The sequence below is a fragment of the Cottoperca gobio genome, chromosome 17 (genome assembly GCF_900634415.1).
Source record: "Cottoperca gobio chromosome 17, fCotGob3.1, whole genome shotgun sequence".
Lineage (NCBI taxonomy): Eukaryota > Metazoa > Chordata > Actinopteri > Perciformes > Bovichtidae > Cottoperca > Cottoperca gobio.
Genome location: NC_041371.1, coordinates 20340823 through 20359125, shown reverse-complemented (window position 1 = coordinate 20359125; position 18303 = coordinate 20340823). Strand labels below are relative to the sequence as shown.

At 42.6% G+C, this 18303-nt stretch overlaps 1 protein-coding gene across 3 annotated transcripts in view; it reads left to right on the top strand.

Annotated features, from left to right (window-relative positions):
* Positions 1-1214: 1214 nt before the first annotated feature.
* LOC115022738 (low-density lipoprotein receptor-related protein 8-like) overlaps positions 1215-18303 on the top strand; it is an 80663-nt gene continuing 63574 nt past the window's right edge. For all 3 annotated transcript variants that reach the window (XM_029453819.1, XM_029453820.1, XM_029453818.1), the window contains exons 1-2: positions 1215-1332; positions 1968-2084. In XM_029453819.1, coding sequence (XP_029309679.1) covers positions 1266-1332; positions 1968-2084 — 184 coding nt within the window. In that variant the 5' untranslated portion in view covers positions 1215-1265. The remainder of the gene's footprint in view (positions 1333-1967; positions 2085-18303) is intronic.

The window sequence follows — 18303 nt, the reverse complement described above, 5'->3', positions numbered from 1 at the left end:
TGCTGTAAAAAGACCTTTTCAGACGTATTCCCAAGACTGTGTGGGACGTACACACTGCGCCTGATTGACAGCTCACTCTCCTGTCGGTTCTGTTGTACCCGGTGGGACAAATTACACCTTTATCAATGTTAATAGTTAGACTAGAGGTCTAATCAGCCAGGCTGATTGAAAACACCTGTGTGGGTGTGTACGTCCTCCAGACATTTCTGGTTACCTCTTTGTGTATGGACCTTTTTCACAGCATTGACTTGTCATAGTAGGAAAAGCGTACAGGTGAAATTAATAACCTTAAGTGTTCCAGTGAGCTTTTGTAGTGAGCCAGCATGCACACTACGCCTCCCCTTTGTAGAATGCATCATTAATGCTACTGAATACATTGTGCTTTCCTACCAACAAATGTCAAAATGTCTGCTTTAAAAAAATGTCTATTGAGTCACTATTTATGATATGGATTTCCAATCGCCAAACTACAGTGAAGTATAGAAAATGTACAAAAATATATATTTAAATATATAAAAAGATTTAACATAATTTCAGTAGTGAATTAATTGAGACAGAGAATATCACAATGTCAGGGTAGTTTTATACCCAGAAATGTTTACTGTTGAATTAAAATGTTGTTATTGAGTTATTTTATCTTAATATGTGGACAGAAAATATCATCACCATAAGTACTATGTCCCTTAGCAACGACTTACTATCTGTAATATTGGTGGATATATGAGGAAAATAAGTGATGTGCAATAACGCTGTTGAATATCGTAATAACGATATTACTTATGATAAATACACAGATATAAAAGTGTACTAATTTCTACCTTTCTGCTGCTTTCAGTACATTGTTAAAATTCAATCAAAAAACAATATGCTGTGTATGTCGTTGTATTTGTAGGCTAGTTCTGTTTGTTTTGTTATTCTATTCTGTTTTGAAGCTTAAAACAGTAGTTGTGGTACCATCTTCTGTTATCGCATCGAAAGCTTCTACACAGACCTTTGTTTTGTTCAACTACTATTTCCAATGTCAATAATGAATGTTCAATTACTAACTATTAATACAAATCCTACAACTATTCTACTCTATTTGATTCTACTCTACTATACTGTTGTCCCCGCCCCACGCGCTGTCGTCACGCTCGTGGCAGCCAGTGGGGAGGTGGGGGTGTTTCACAGCGGAGCGGCAGGCAGCAGCGTCGCAGTGTTACAACAAGAGCGGCTTTCGGGCTTTGTTTTGTGGATGTGAATGAGCTCCATCACCTCCTTCAGAAATGTGGACGGATATAAGGACATTGATACTTTTTCATTCGTTAGTCCTGAGGCTTCATTTCTCGGAAGGTCAGTTTCCCATCCTCTGCACGTGAGACGTTGATACAATAAAACATAAACCGTAGTGTGTGTGTGAGTGATGGGGCTGTGGAGGTGAGAGATTGGAAGCGCTGCTCCGGTACTCAACGCGCGTGTGCGTTTGATATTAAGAGCGAAAACGACAAAAACACACTTTTCTCCATCATTACTACATAAGAACCCGACTTGCTTAATTGTAATGTGTGATGTAGCTCGCTCGCTGAATGAATTGCTGTGGGGTTCAGGCTCTGTCATGTGTTTCCCGGCTGTGAGCGTCCATACTGCATCTGAGGTAGTAGCTGTAGTAGCCCAGACTGAATCTTTGTCCTCATGTTGTGGATAATTATGTCCGGCAGACACTGGGGCCTCCTCTGCTGCTGCTTTCTTCTTTTCCCATAACAGCTTTTAATTATCACGGTGAAGTAGATGAATAACTGAAAGAAAACCCAGCGCATGACGCTCCCAGCGCCTCAGCCAATTGACCTGAATGAATGCTGAATATCAATTAGGCATTCATTTGCAAATGACAGTTGAACTACATGCGGTTACTATATCTGCTTGTTGCTGATCCATCTGGACGCATTTATCCCCTCCTTGTTTTTTAAAAATCTTTTTCTTTCTTGCAGCCACGGATGAGTGTGAGGATGGACAATTTCAGTGCAACAACAAAAGGTGTATACCGACCATCTGGAGGTGCGACGACGATGACGACTGCTCAGACAACAGTGATGAAGAAAACTGTCGTAAGTGTTAATAAAGAAGGTGGATACATTAGGACTCTGTTAACAAGGGCTGTTAGGGAGTTATTGGGGTGTTATGCACAAATGACAATACAAAGGAGTAAACTGTTACAATAATATCAAAGCAGAACAAAATAATAACAAAACTGAATTATTAGGTCACTGCAACTCCCCCCTTCCCCTATGCCACCCACCTAGAACAATTGTACTAAAACATCAAGGCATCCTATTGTATTCGTATGATCTTTTACACACTTCATTGTTTTTTGTATTCATGAACATTTTAAAAAAACTAATAAGATTGTATATTAGTAATCTCATCAAGACACCTGGAACTTCTCCCATCAGCTCTCCATTAGAGCTCCACATAACGGTCTGTTCATGACTAGAATGTGTGTTGAGGATCCTCTATCTTAATGAGCTGTATTGTCTCATACTGTTAACAGTTATGAACCAGAAAATGCACCCATATCTCCCAAAGGTCTTCGCCCTCTCATCATTTTGTATTATTTTTTATGGTGGATTTGCTATCCTATTAGCATTTTATCTATCGTTTTCTTCTAGGGAGACATAAAAGCTTTGAGAGTTTACAAATTCAACGTTTTGAGTGGAGATCAGGCATGTGTACGTGTGCCTCAGGCCCAGACTGTGCGCAGGTGATTTCACTCCTATTTCCACCACCTACAGTATATATAGAAAGTTCAACAAGCATGTTTTTTAAAATGAGGGTTGATTGTGTGGAACAGTTTTCCAGTCATCTTCAAATAAGGAGCTGTCCAGCTGAGAGACAGATTGCTTGGTGCATCGGTCTAGTGCACAACGCTCAGACAGGTATCTTGGATGTGTTGTTCTGTGCGGAAATAATAGAAATCCAGTTTCCTTTCTGACTGCGAGCCAGTGGCCTATATTTTGTAAGAATGCTTGTGCTGAAACCAGTGAAGTTGTGCCAAAGCTGCATCCAAGCTCTGCATGTTTGCCGTGCAGCAATACTCTTTTGTGTCTGGGTTAATTGTGGCTCGGGAGGAATTCCTGCACCTCCCCACACATGCTCTGTAGTTCTCCTCATACCCCTATCTATCTTTGTTTCTTTCTGTCTCTTTCTCCCACACACACACACACAGACCTGTTGTATACAAATGCCTCATGGATTCTTTTGCACGTTTGTCTGGAGGTGTTGCCAATGTTCCCAGTTTCTGAGGCCAGCAGGACGAGTCCCAGGGCATGCCAAAGAAAGCCGGTCATTTGGAGCATCTTTGCTCCTGAAACATTCATGTGTCACTGCCTCACACACACGCACACACAAACCCCTGGTGTTTGGAGAAAATCATTACTCTGTCAGGGTTTATTTCCTAAGGAATTTCTTTTATGAATGAAATAAGAAATTGCCAGTGAGGTTTTATTACCCCCTGTGTGTTTTCCATCCGGCAGAGCTTCAGACACATTTTGGGCTGAGTGAAAACATTCCTCCTGAAAGCCTGTTACGCCGAGACTACTGTCAACCCACCATTTGATGATTATGACAGTCCAGCATTACTTGCCATTATATCAGAGAGTGGCCTTCACTGTGTCCATTTCCTTTCCTCTTGTGTGCCATGTATGCGTGGGCAGGCAGATGAGGCTGGCTGGCCTGCTCTGAGTCAGATTTGTCTCTGCATCCTCGTCATGTTGCACGGATGACTGGTTAAGGATGGTCGTTGTTCAACTTTTCCCCTGTTTGATTTGGAGATACTGTGCAGCTCTGGCAATATTTAATGAATGTGTTCATATTAAAGTCATTCTCAAGGGTTGCTTCTGTAAACTCCTTTTCTATTTCTACATCTGAGGGGGCTAAAAGACAGAGGGACAGACAGTGTAGTGCAGTCAAGTGTAAACCTGCACAACATATGCTGCACAGGGGGGAGAGTGCGCTAAGGATTTAGTTTGTACACACAGCAAATCCTGTGCAGGAATTCCACCGTTTAGTTTCTTGTTAACTATGAAGTGGTTGCATTTTTAAAATAAGTTTCTGAATGGTTGAATGGATGGTCTCACTTTTTATTCTACCAGTATTTCACAATATAGTATTTTACAACACAATGTCAACCCCAAGAATCCAGTGACTGAATGTGTCCAACAGACCATGGTTATGAAATATGCAGGGAGAAGCCTCTGCCGCAGCTCCTTATTTGTCATGCCAGTGTCACCTTATTTCCAACCTGACTGCTGATTGTAGTTAAACCTCACATAACTGGTGTAAATATCTTTAAAGGGACAGCTCACCCCAAAATCTAAAATACGAGAGGCTGGTGACAGTACGAGATGTAAACATTAAGCTGAGCTGAGCTGTAACATTAACTTGCTCAGGAGAGCCTCTCGTCCGTGAGTAGATGCACGCTTCCTTCTGTGCAGTGATTTGGTACAAAGAAAATAGTTCCTACATGAACCTACTCACAACCAGCTCTGTGGTTTATCTTGAGCAACATGTCATGATTCTGGAAAGAGACTTTGCTGTTGAGTTAAATGTATTTGTCGGCTCTTTGAGCTCCACAAGCAGAGAGCATCTAGTTCCATTATATTAGAGAGAAGACAGACATCTCTACAGCTGATATCTCCAACACTCTGCAGCTCACAACACAATTATCTACATTGATACATAGCTCTACAGGTAAGAGGGGAAATGTGTAGTTTTGACTTTGGGGTGAACCGTCCCTTTTTTAAAACCCTGTTATTGCTCATACCCTTTATGCATCATGATCCGCCTCCACCCTGTTCCTGTTAACCCCATCCCCCACCAGTCCACCCCCAGACTGCATCCCATCACCATCCCCCATCATTCAAACTCTATTCCACACTGACCAGTCACCCGCTGCATGCACCCATACATTCATACATGCATAATTGCACTCATAAGTATGCATGGACACACGTAGGTACCAGACGCACGTGAGCATTAATGCATACAGTACATAAACACAAGTGAAAGGCATTCTGATGCGCTTTTCTGACAACTAATTGAAAAGTTGAATCTACATAAACCCTAATAGAAACTGTATGTATTATTTTGTATAGTGGTTGCATCACATTTGTGGGGAGGATGAGCTGTCTCTACTTCTGAAGTTGACAGCAGTGGAGGCAACAAAAGGATTCTGCCTTGAATTCTCAACTCTTGACATGGAGCCGCCTTTTAATCCTCACCCTGCTTTATAGCAGAATATGACCCAGGTTCCCTCTATCTGTGTCACGTTCAAACTCGTCCGCTTGACTTTCTTCTCATCCTTGAATCTGATAACGATCCATTTCATCTACGTTCATGAATTTAACATCGATACCTGCACTGAGGCATTTTCACATCGCCACGTAGAGCTCAAAGTATTCTTCTGTTTTCCTCTGAGATGCAGAGTCAGCAACAAACTGTGAGCCTTTGTGTTCTTTTCACTAATAAATCTGCACCTTCAGAGGCAAACTCTCTTTTGATAACGCTGCCGCTCCTCCTCACCTCCTGTAGTCTTTATTCATTTATTTTTTCCAAAGCCTTTCGTTGGATGCAGCCTCCTCTGCTGCAGCTGCCAACACACCAAGTTTTAGTTATGCAAAAAGTATCCCTCCACCCTCGCTTAATGCTTTATTCAACAGTTATTCAACCTCAGCTGCTTTTCGCTCAGCCTACATCTGACACCGGTTGAGGACAGGGTAAAACCCACACGTGTGAAACTAGTCGTGTCTTTTGTTTGGTTTGTTTGGTTTATTCAAGAAGTTGGACTTTTTTGTGGATGTTCTCTACTTTCTTGCACGCTCTGTAAATTGATCACATTATCTAAGATTAGTTTTGGCTTCCCACCATATTGTTGCTTTTCTTTACAGCTTCTTGTGTGTTCCTGGGAGAGAGTTATTCCATGCCCACTAGAGCCACATAGAGTGCTTTTTCAAGCTCTAACTTTGAAATCCTGCCATTTTCTTTAAAAGGCTTCAGGTATTGCTTTGGACACAATGGCAAAACTTTGAGAAACAATTCAATGATAACTGAAAGTAACTCCGCTTCACATAATGGGATTTGGTTTTTGTGTTGCTTTGATTTGATTTGTTCAATCGCCTTCTCCTTTTTCAAAAAGAGAAGAAGGGTTTGTCAGAAATCTCCTCCAGACCTCTTCATGCTCACTTAGTTATGTCTTGAGTTACCTGCATCTCTGTTGATCTGTTTCATCATAGCCTACCTATTTCCAACCAATTTGGCCCCACTACCACCTACAATATATCTCAGACCTTTGATTCTCTGCCAGCCAGGTTTGGGCCGGGCTGTAATTTCTCAAAATTAACCCAGGCTTGAATCTGCTTTGCACAAATTTCTCTGTGTTTTGTGACATTCGGCAGGAGAAGGTGCATGTCGGAGATTGTGTCACAAGTGTCTGTTACCACACTGAATAGACTTATTGTTCCAAGCTTAATTCATAACTTTGACATTCGAATTACAGTAGCCATTAATATTAATACGTTAGAGAAACATTGTTCACCTCTCTATGTCACGCTCTCTCAAGCACGCACACGCACACACACACACACACACACACACACACACACACACACACACACACACACACACACACACACACACACACACACAGGTCGCCGCAGCGCTCGCACAGTCCTTGTCTCCGTAATTCTAAAGTCAAAATGTATTGTGAAAAGATGTAATAATTTCTAAAATTCACAATCTGTTTTTATCTTAACAAAACATTCTGCTATATTCCATATTTGTTGGTGCTAAGCCTTTCAAAATCAACTTCACTGCGGTCAAAAAATTGTTTGCTCAGGCCCGAAACTGCTGGCGAGGTGTGGGCTTGGGTCGGGCTTGGACAGAAACTCTGCAGGTTCATGTTGGGTCGGGCTGGATTCCTTTGTCATAGCTCTCAGCTTCCTCTGTCTTCTCACTTCCACTGCGTTTACACAGTTGACAGCAATATTTTATAAAATGTGAACTCGTGTCCACTGATTGTAAACGAGGAAGCAGTTTGGCGACCTGCTGAGACGCTACTAATAATATATACAGTACAGAATAATAATACAGGAACCCCGGGATGTTCTGCTCTGTGTCATAGAGGGAAAACAGACGGACCCATCATTGGATTGTGTTTTTGACTTATCAGTGTTTAAAACATGTCTTTGTTTGTGTGCTTGTATTTCCCCCGTAGTCTTTGCCTCAGCTTCTCTGTGATGTGTGAAGCTATGTGTTTGACAGCGTTGAAGAGGCCTTGCTGACAATCTGGGAAAACAAAGAGAGTGGGATAAAAGCAAGTGAAGTTGAAGTGATAGAAAGTGGGCAAAGAAATCATTCTGACCTGCGGGGTGAGTCGGGGAGGTTGTTTTTGTTCCTATCAAATTCTCTCCATAATCTCCACGGCTGTTGACAACTGTAGACAGCATGGAAAGGATTATTCCTTTATCTCTCCGTGCAATGAGGCATGTTTTCCATTTGGGTCCGTGGGTCAATTTAGGTTCTGTTAACTTGCAGTTCACAGAATCATAACAGAGCCTTAGTGTAACAACAAGTAGTGTAACAATTTGAATAGCCTGGAGAAAGCAAACCTTTTAAGGCAAAAAGAGGTGAATTTAGTCAAAGTGACCTCTGGACTGTTATCTGTGTTTATAGTGAGGATATCAAGGAGTCGTGAAAGTCAAAGTGAAGTTTCCGTGGTAGAGGTTAACTGACATTTCAGAGCCGGCAACGGTGAAGACCTGCTGTCAACTTTTGTGAAGTAAATGACAGGTGCGTGTAGCCTGTAGCCTACACATACTGATACAATACGTTTCTTTTTCAGCAGCCCACATAGTGTTGGTTCGGTACTTTGAGTGATTTTAAGACATCTGTGCCCTTTTTTTTTTTTCACTCTAAGCAATATGCACAACACACATAAGTAACAAAGTAATCGCCAGACACTGACTAGACTTTTTCTCCCTGGATGCATTTGTTGGCATTCGGTGTCTAAAAACTCTGAGGCCATTGCTCTGGTACGGCCCATGTCTCGTCCCCCTGTGTGTGTGTGTGTGTGTGTGTGTGTGTGTGTGTGTGTGTGTGTGTGTGTGTGTGTGTGTAACTGTGTTTGTTTCCTCGGTCACTGGCCCCACTGCCCTACTGCCCTCAAAGTCTGTCTCAAACCCAGCTTGCCTAAAGTGATCATTAAGAAGTCTGCGATTGAGCTATTATCTCAGATTAGTGCAAAGATGCTGCGAGAGAGAGGATGAGGCAGAGAGCGGGAGAGAGGGAGAGAGGGAGAGAGAGGATGAGGCAGAGAGAGGGAGAGAGGGAGAGAGGGAGAGAGAGGATGGGGTAGAGAGCGGGAGAGAGGGGGGGGATTAATGTGGGCATATAAAACATCACTCAGCCTCAACCTCTTGCCCTCACTCGGCATATATTTATCCCTCATTCCACTTGGTTTTTAGTGCTCAACACCTAAAAGAAAGCACTCATTTGCATCATTTTAAACATTACACTTCTCAGAAATCTCTGTACGCTTTGAAGGAAAAAAAGATATTTCCATGGGAACCCTCTTCGTAGTGCGAGTTGCCTCATGAAAAATGCTGTTTCACTTTAGTGGAATCATTGAAATATTGCCATGGTATTAAAACGGCACCATGAACTGTAAATCTGTGCAAAACAGTTTTTTAAACGAAACAATCTTGTTACGGTTACAACGTTGGATTCTGGTCTTTAACTTTTTAATGTTTTTAAGTCAACGAAGACTTCTTTGTGCCTTTTTTTATTTTAATCTTGTTGTTTAAAAGCTGTCAAACCCAAAAGGTTTCAAACACAAGATTTTGTGTCTCATGTCTCACAACATCACTCATTATTTCCCTTTCATGTTCCTTTCTTGCATATTTAAAGCTTCCCTGATTGACAATTAACACTGCAGAATGTTTCCTCAACAGCACAATGGTGCTGAAAACATGAAGAAAAAAAAAAGGTTTCGCACTTCAAGCTGTTAATTCATTCAAATATTCACAACACCTGACAGTTGTTGTAAAACTGTTGAGATGAGGACAGTCTGTGCGTACATCTGGTGGATGTTGTTGTTGATTTTGATTTTGATTTTTTGGGATGACAGATTTTGGGCAAACTGATGAACTGATTATTGAATTTGGGGGTCAAAGGTCACTGTGACCTCACAATAAACATTTTTGTCCATGACTCAAGAATGAACACAGAATAACAGAAATGTCTAATAGAATGAAAGTGATGACATTTGGACACACGTGGATTTAAACTGCGGCGTGTCTGCTCGGCGGAGGCGCACGACTGTGAGGCAGTGATTCTACTTTTTAATGAGTTGAGAGCTGAACTACTTTTTACTAGTTTGAGTTTACATGCCACAGATAAAGTGTTGCTGCGACACCTGGCTATAGATTTTTGTAACAGTTTTCTCAGTAGTGGAAATGATCCCAGGTTATCTGGAAAATCGATAACGCGCATGCTGGATGTTTGAGAGAAGCTGCCTGCTCTGTGAACCAGGGCCTCGGGGCCGCAGGCATCCAGGCACACAGCGCCTTTCATCCACAATCACTGTCAGAAACAAAAAACAGACCCACAAGGGAGGATGGGGGCACACATTGCAAGAACTGCGGCCCCTTTGCAACTTGTGATTCATTTCTGTGAAAAATGTCACTTCATGTGACTCAACAGCAATGCTCCTGAATCTTTGCTGACAGCTCCGGGGTTGTTGGGGATTGGCTGAGTGTGGCTGCGAGTCTCACTTTATTTTGATTTATCTGTTTGTGGATGAGTGTACGCACACTCATCACGGACCTAAAGAGGACATTATGCCACTCTGAAGTCAAGCCAGGGTAACGGAGAGCGTCAGCAGCGCGCGTGGTACTGAATTGGAATGATGAGCAAATGACGGTGACACAGCAACCAAAGCCCTTAGCTTTTCTTTTTATTGATGATTCAGTGTAACTGGATGAGTTATGACTGTCTCCTCCACTCAAAGAAGGAGCAACGATCGCCTCCTCTCCCAGAGCTACACGGTGACTCATTACATCGCCACCATCACAATGTTAAAGCTTTGTATGCAGCCGTCACTGACCTGAAATCATTCCAGCTCCCTTCATGTCTGCACCATCAACGCTCCCCTCACATTCATTGTGGTAGAAATGAACTGTAGCTAATAGAGCGGCAACAATTAGTCGACAAATCAATGAGACAGAAAAATAATTATTTTATAATAGATAATCGATGAATGCTGTTTTTAACCTCAAATATGGAGATTTCCTACTATTCTGTTTTATATCACATTAAAGCGAATATCTTTTGGGTTTTGGACAAAACGAGACATTTGTAAGACTTCACATTGGAATTTGAGAAATGTGTATATTTTTCAATATTTACTGATATTTTATAGACAAAGCAATTGATTTGAGAAAGTAATCTGCAGATAATGAAAGTAATCGTTAGTTGCAGGTGTATAATGCTTTCCTTCTAAAGGGCCATGCAGGTGTAGATGGTTGATTACTATAGATACTTACAGTTAGGGAATAATTATATTTCATCAATCTTCAGTATAAACTTTCTCTTTAGTGCTACAACTGTTGGTTATTTTCCTTTTCAATGAATCTGCTGATCATTTTGTTGGTAGAAATAGCCATCACAAGGCGTGTGAGTCCGAAGTGAGGGCTTTAGATGTCTTGCTTTGTCCAACTAAAAGTCAAAGATATTCAATGAACAACAGTAACTGTTTTATTATCGATTAATCCGCCAATTATTTTCCCGATTTAATTGGTCTATAAAATGTCTGTAAATAGTGAAAAATGTCCTTCCAAGTTTCTCCAATTTCAAGGCGATGTCTTTAAACTGTCCAAAACCCACAAATATTCACTTTAATAGATAAATAGAAAAGATGAATCGGAGGAAAAAAGCATTGCTGTGTGACTGTGAAGATCAGTTTAGACTCATTATGTTCAAAAGTCATTCTGTATATTTCTTCTTCCAATTGGCTCAGATGGTCAATGAAGCATCAGCTGCACGTGGAGAAAAAAACGTTTTGAAGGTTTTTAGTTATTGTAGGAGGAAAGCCCACATTGACTTCTCATTCATCAACAGATGCTACATGTCTACATACAATGATGGCAAATAAGAATCATCTTAAACACTGATTTACTCAGCAGTAGCTTGTCAGACGCCTTGACAATCCTATGAGTCCCTACAACACCAGCCTTCCAAGTATTGGAAGATCCATCTCTTTTCTGTCCTCTGTATTACTCTGTTTTACATCAAAGTGCAATCTCTTCAGCAAGACACCTGCTTCGTAACATTTAATTAAATGTTTTAGATTTCTCTGAAATGTTCAGTCATATATTAATGCACATATTGTTTGTGTATAATTCAAAGGAAATGCATATCCATCTTGTGTAAATGTTTGGAACCTGCTCTGTTTTCTTTGAGTTGAGTTTTGAGATATAAATTTGAACCTGCAAAACCTCAAATTTTCAAATCTTCCCAAATGCTGTCGCTAGAACTCGATATAGAATTAGAAATGAAAGAACTTTTTCCTTTGATCAGTGTAATGTGGAGCTTTTAATAGATTTCAGCTGTCCCTTCAAGGAAAAAGCAGATCTCTTATCACGAAAGGTCAGCCATGCCCGCTATAATTTAGAAAGTTTATATTTAAATCATAGGCTGTATAAGAATTTAATGCTTATTCAAGATTTACTGAGTGTGTGCGCGTGTGCATGTGTGTATGTGTGTGTCAAAGTTGGAAGGATATAAAAAGCTGATAGAAAGCAGAGTAGTGGAAATGTTAGCATGCAGACCTCATGTGCTGTGAGGAGGCATATTGTGATCAAAGCTCAGCAGCTAAACTCTGCTTGGAGATAGATATGTTTTTAAATGCACAGCCATCGGCCACTCTCATGCACTCACAAATATGTATGCACACACACACAGGCTTCAGCAGATACTAATCACTTGGCGTACACAAACTCTCGTACACAACAGAGCAGAGTGTGAGGCGTTTCATTGGCCGTTGCGCACCTATTGTGCACAGAAAGTGATGTAATTTCTTGTGACACAAATCACCAGAGAAAGAAGAACAAGAGCGATGGAGGGAGGAGAAAAATAAAAGGGGAATAAGAAGAGGCAGTATAGAGGCGAGGCAAGGAGGGTGTTGTTGTGGAGCGGGGGTGGGGTGGAGGGTGCAGGGACGAAGAGTGCTGCAGTGTCATTGATTTTAGAGTGGTTGTTTTGCAGTGTTATTGTATGATGCAGATCAGATGAAGAGTAGCAAATAAGAAGAACAGCGGATTCAAATCACCTGTAGTCTCTGCTTTAGGAAGGTTACAGTTGAGGATGTTTTTTGTTTTATGCCGCACAAGCATCTGGATGTAATCATGTATGTAGTGAACACAAAGAGAGTATCTACAGAGCATGCACAGCAAACAAAGTCAAACAGACAGATGCATCTCTTACTATTGCCAGAGTACAACATTGAAACCAATGGTGCCCGTTTGGTTTGAATGAAGACAGGCAGAGCATCTTCATGGGAGGCTCCAACTGGCTGCAGAACATCTGCTCGTCCTATCAGAGAGACAGACTGCTGGGAACACCTGGCATACGTGCAGCGCTGCTGCTCTACTTACAATGCTGTTTGAAGTACACTTTCTGTATTAACTATCAGTGAAGATTGTAGCAAATCAGGCTGACACACTGCCTTTATGAACTCAGTCTTGACATAAATAATAATAATTTGGAGCCCAAAAAATACATTTGTTTTGCAGGATTATGGCAATAGATTGCATGATAAGTATGTGTTGTTTTTATTGTATACATGTTTTCCACCTCCCTCAATTACGACACTCCTCATCCTACTCTAAAATCACTTATTCCCTGCAGCTCTTCACTTGTATTGACTCGTAAAGATCTGTTACATGTTTGAATCCACGCAGCAGAATCTTCACTCCTGCATACAGTACAGTACCACGGCCTACTCTGAATCGACACTGCATGTATTATTATTATTACAGGATAGAAATAGCAGCGAAAATGCCCCAGAAAAACCTTCATTAAAATCCCTCATGCAACAGGAAGCTGCTATTGCAACTGAAAGCGGTCATGATCTCTGCATTAATGTGCAAGCTTGCAATCGTTCTACACCGAGGGCTGGTAAAGAAAATGGCTTTGTGAATGCAGAAACTGTGCTAACAAAATCAAGTGGTGTAAATAACTTTTAAATGAGTTTTAAAAAATCTTTACCCACTGGTGAGGTAATTCTGCCAAATCTGACTTATTCTATAACTTTTAGAGCCAGTCCCTTTGAAGAGGATCGCTTCATCAGTCTGGGTTGAATCAGTTTTGTGTTGTGACCTTTCGGTCTCCAGGAATGTAATGACCAGTGCTGCTGTAATATCGCTCAGCACATTAAGGCTCACGTAAGATTTTATAAAAAGGGCTAATGAATCACTTCACTTCTCGCCTATTAGTTTAAGTGAGGCCAACCGAAATGCTACGTCTCCGATGTGTAACAAATGTACCGTGCTTTTATTGGAGCCATCTGAGCTTCACATGCATGAGAGAAGCTCCAGTAAAGAGTGCAGTTGCCGTGTCACCTTGAGCATTTTCACAAAGGCACTCACTTTGAGATGCGGTGTATTTCTACTGATACTGTATGCAGCACATGTGTATAGTCCATCCATCCATCCATCGTCTACCGCTTATCCGGGATCGGGTCGCGGGGGCAGCAGCTCCAGTAAGAAACCCCAATCTTCCCTTCTCCGGGCCACATCCTCCAGCTCCGACTGGGGGATCCTGAGGCGTTCCCAGGCCAGTGAGGAGATATAATCTCTCCACCGAGTCCTGGGTCTTCCCCGGGGTCTCCTCCCAGCTGGATGTGCCTGGAACACCTCCCTAGGGAGGCGCCCAGGTGGCATCCTTACTAGATGCCCGAACCACCTCAACTGGCTCCTTTCAACGTAAAGGAGCAGCGGCTCTACTCCGAGTCTCTCACAGATGGCTGAGCTTCTCACCCTATCTCTAAGGGAGACGCCAGCCACCCGTCTGAGAAAACCCATTTCGGCCGCTTGTACCCGTGATCTCGTTCTTTCGGTCATGACCCAGCCTTCATGACCATAGGTGAGGGTAGGAACGAAGATCGACCGGTATATTGAGAGCTTTGCCTTCTGGCTCAGCTCTCTTTTCGTCACAACGGTGCGGTAAAGTGACTGTAATACCGCCCCCGCTGCTCCGATTCTCCGGCCAATCTCTCGCTCCATTGTCCCCTCACTCGCGAACAAGACCCCGAGGTACTTGAACTCCTTCACTTGGGGTAATGGCTCATTCCCTACCCGGAGTAGGCAATCCACCGGTTTCCTGCTGAGAGCCATGGCCTCAGATTTGGAGGTGCTGATCCTCATCCCAACCGCTGCACACTCGGCTGCGAACCGATCCAGTGACTGTTGAAGGTCACAGACCGATAATGCCATAAGGACCACATCATCTGCAAAGAGCAGCGATGAGATCCTCAGGTCACCGAACTGCAACCCCTCTCCTCCACGACTACGCCTCGATATCCTATCCATGAAAATCACGAACAGGATTGGTGATAAAGCGCAGCCCTGGCGGAGGCCAACATTCACGGGAAACGAGTCCGACTTACTGCCGAGTATACGGACACAACTCTCGCTTTGGGCGTACAGGGATTGGATGGCCCTCAAAAGTGACCCCCTCACCCCATACTCCCGCAGCACCTCCCACAGTATCACCCGGGGGACCCGGTCATACACCTTCTCCAGATCCACAAAACACATGTAGACCGGATGGGTGTACTCCCAGGCCCCCTCCAGGATCCTTGCAAGAGTAAAGAGTTGGTCTGTTGTTCCACGACCAGGACGGAATCCGCATTGTTCCTCTTCAATCAGAGGTTCGACTACCGGCCGAACCCTCCTTTCCAGTACCTTGGAGTAGACTTTATCAGGGAGGCTGAGAAGTGTGATACCCCTGTAGTTGGCACACACTCTCTGGTCCCCCTTTTTAAATAGGGGAACCACCACCCCGGTCTGCCAACCCCTAGGCACTGTCCCAGACTTCCACGCAATGTTGACGATGTGTATAGTCTTGCATCGCAAAAGGAACGGAGAGCTCTGTATGTTTTGACATCAATGTGTGGTTGTTGGATTTGACTATTAATACTTTATATGGAGTATTTGCAACTCCTGTGAAGTCATTTTCTGTGCTTGGTTGCAAACATCCAGACCTCACATCCCCTTCTGACCCTCAGGGCTTAAAGGTGCATTCACAATCTACCGAGTATTCATCTAAGGCATTACTGGCAACAGCTTAAGTGATGTGCCCGCCCTGTACAGTAGCTGCATTGTGCTACTCTGCTAATATTGAGCAGCTCTGGTGGTAAGAGGGAAGCCTTTAGTCACAGTCTGAGTAATCTGTTTCTGTGGTGGGTGGCTGCTGGACTCTTTGATTGGACAGCGGGCATTTAGTAGGCCCACACTAGAGGATGTCAGCCCTCACAGAGTCCATCAATAGCTGTCTGTAACGTTGCTCCTCCTGTCTGACTCCAGTGGGTTGTTCTATGTTTGTGGGAGAGAAGAAGAAAAACAAAACAAAAAACAGGCCGAGTGCGAAGCTTAAAAAACACAGAAACAGACGCTCTACTCGCACACGAGCAGAAGTGGGTTAATGTGAGTGAGTGTGTGTGTGTGTGTGTTTGCATGTACTGTCGGGTTGTGTTCAAAGGCAAGCAGCAGTTGAGAATAAAGTCTGACTGTGTCTTAATTACGCTTCCTTCTTGCTAGGGGCAGATTTTCTAGAACAAGAAATTTGACCTTAGGCAGTATTACAGTTATGCAAATGTTCAAATGCAGTGGGAAATGTAAAATCCTGCTCTCAATGTCTTGTCACAGCAATTTGAATACAGTAGTCTTCAGGCCAGTTAGGGTCTTTCCTAAAATATCGGTCTGCAGCTGGCAGTGCTTCGTGTTATTGGTGTCAGGTTTTTGCAAGAAAGGGGAGAGAAGGAAGCAAAGAAGAGAGAGATGTGGCTCATTTTCTTTGTAGGGTAAAAGGCTAATCTCTCAATTCCCATTACAGTCCCTTGGTTGGTAGACGCACAATATAATCCAGTGTGACACACATTCTTACACAGGAGTGACTGTGCTCTAGGCTCTCCTAATGTGTTTTTGCTGCCTGTGACATAGAGTGGCAAGGAAGTTTTTAGCATTGATTCTTCAACTGTGGGATGATTAACTCAAGATGCGTAATGGAAGAATAGACGTCTGCCTTTCTGAAGGCTTTTAACAAATATTTTATGGTCTGTGTTGTGTTCAGAAGCAGGAATGTAATGGCATATTTTGGGTCACCCAGAAGCACTTTTCATAGATTAATTTATACGATTACAACCAGCAGTCTGAATGCAGAGAACCCAAATACCCGTGAACAATTCTCTTAACATAAATATATCATAAATGATCTCGCATAAATTGATTATATGCCCCATTTCCACTTGTCTCATGTTTATATAAATTCCAAATGCAATTTATTTTACCCTTGTCCAAATATGTATAGATGCAAGATTACAGTACAATCTTGATTGCATCTGCCGTGGTCTTCCCAGTACTATGCCATCGATTTGTGTTTACCTTAACCTTATTTTACCTGACCCCAACAAGATAATCTCCTCGATGCCTATCCTTAATTTAACCTGACCCCTGCCATGGCGGGCAGCGTTACGGGAAACACGCAGGGGGAAATTAATCATAGGGGAAACAGACTTTGACATAAGATATGACTACATGCAAAGGAGGGTTCAGTCCAGGGTGGTGGTCATGCAACTGAAGGTGTTTGGCATCAGGAAAGAAGAGGGTTGCAATTTAGTTACAACAAATCAGTTTAGCTTGCTCAGCAACAACCACCCGGAAACAAACACAATGTATGACTGGTGTTGATAGACTGTGAGAGAGACCGTAGTTTTGCTCATCTTCATTGGCACTCCCTCACACATTCAGATATTTCACTGGTTGCACTGATCGGGGATCTCATAAACCCTCCAACAGCATGTTACACCTTCTGTTTGAAGTGTTGAAATTGCTTGAGGGGCTTTCTACCTGTCGCTTTGTATGTGACAGGAGAAGGACGGATTATTTGTGTCACTCCAGCTGCCACTAATACACGGCACAAACTCTGTTAGCAGCTAGTTCTACACATCACTGACTGACCTAGTAACACCTGGGAGGAGTGAGATTATGTTTTCATCAAGGAGAGTTGGATGCATTTACACCTTATTCAACATCTGGCTAGAATGTGTCTCATTTGCATTTTAGGCTTTTTAGCCAAGCTAGCAGTGTGGCTCTAGGGAAGCAGTGCTGGGCAGGAAGTGGTTAAGTTTAAATGGGGTAACATTTTCCCATCACAAATTCATCTTACGCTGATAGACCCACCGGCTCTTTCATTGTTGCATACTTTATGGATTGTGTCAGTCAGGTTTCAGTGGTTAGTCATGGCATTTGGCCCTGCAGTCATAATTACTCTTGACAGATGGATAATAATTGTTAAGAAGAGTGTCTCCTGTGTACAGCAATTGAAACTGAGACGAGATTGTCCAAGTGAAGGGGGAAACCACTTTGGGATTCTCCTCATTAATTTCCATTCATCTGATCGCTCAGCAGCGCAGACTCTCATTTCTGAGTCATACTTGTTCTAAAATATATGTAAAATTGGGTTAAAGGCCGTTTTGTGTCTTTTACCAATCCTGCAAGGTTGGATAAGAGTGAATATGAATGTGTGTGTGCACTTGTGGAGTTTGGCACACGTCAGACGGTATTTGTTAACCCCAGAAGTCGAGATGTTTTCTATCGGTATTTTAAAGTGAATGCTCATTTGAGTTGTGCACTTAATTAATCAGTGAACTTGCACTGTGTTGTACTTTAAACTCACAGCGCTGATATCCTCCCTCGGGATCTTCTACGAGGCTTTGAAAGTTCTCTGCTTGTAATCTACGCAGATTCTAAAGTTAGTTCTATGTTTGTGGTGAAACCTTTTATTCCAGAACAGCTGTAGGTTTAAAGTGGTGAGAACAGTTTGAACTCAAAGCAAGGAATCGCTGAGGTGTGTGTGCTGTCAAGCTTCCCCGAATCATTAAAGGTTAGAAATCCTGAGTCTGATCAATACGTCTCTGGGGAAAATGTCTGGGTAGACTGCTGTGACTGTGATGAGACATACAAGACTTCAGGACTCAATAACACACAGCTCGAC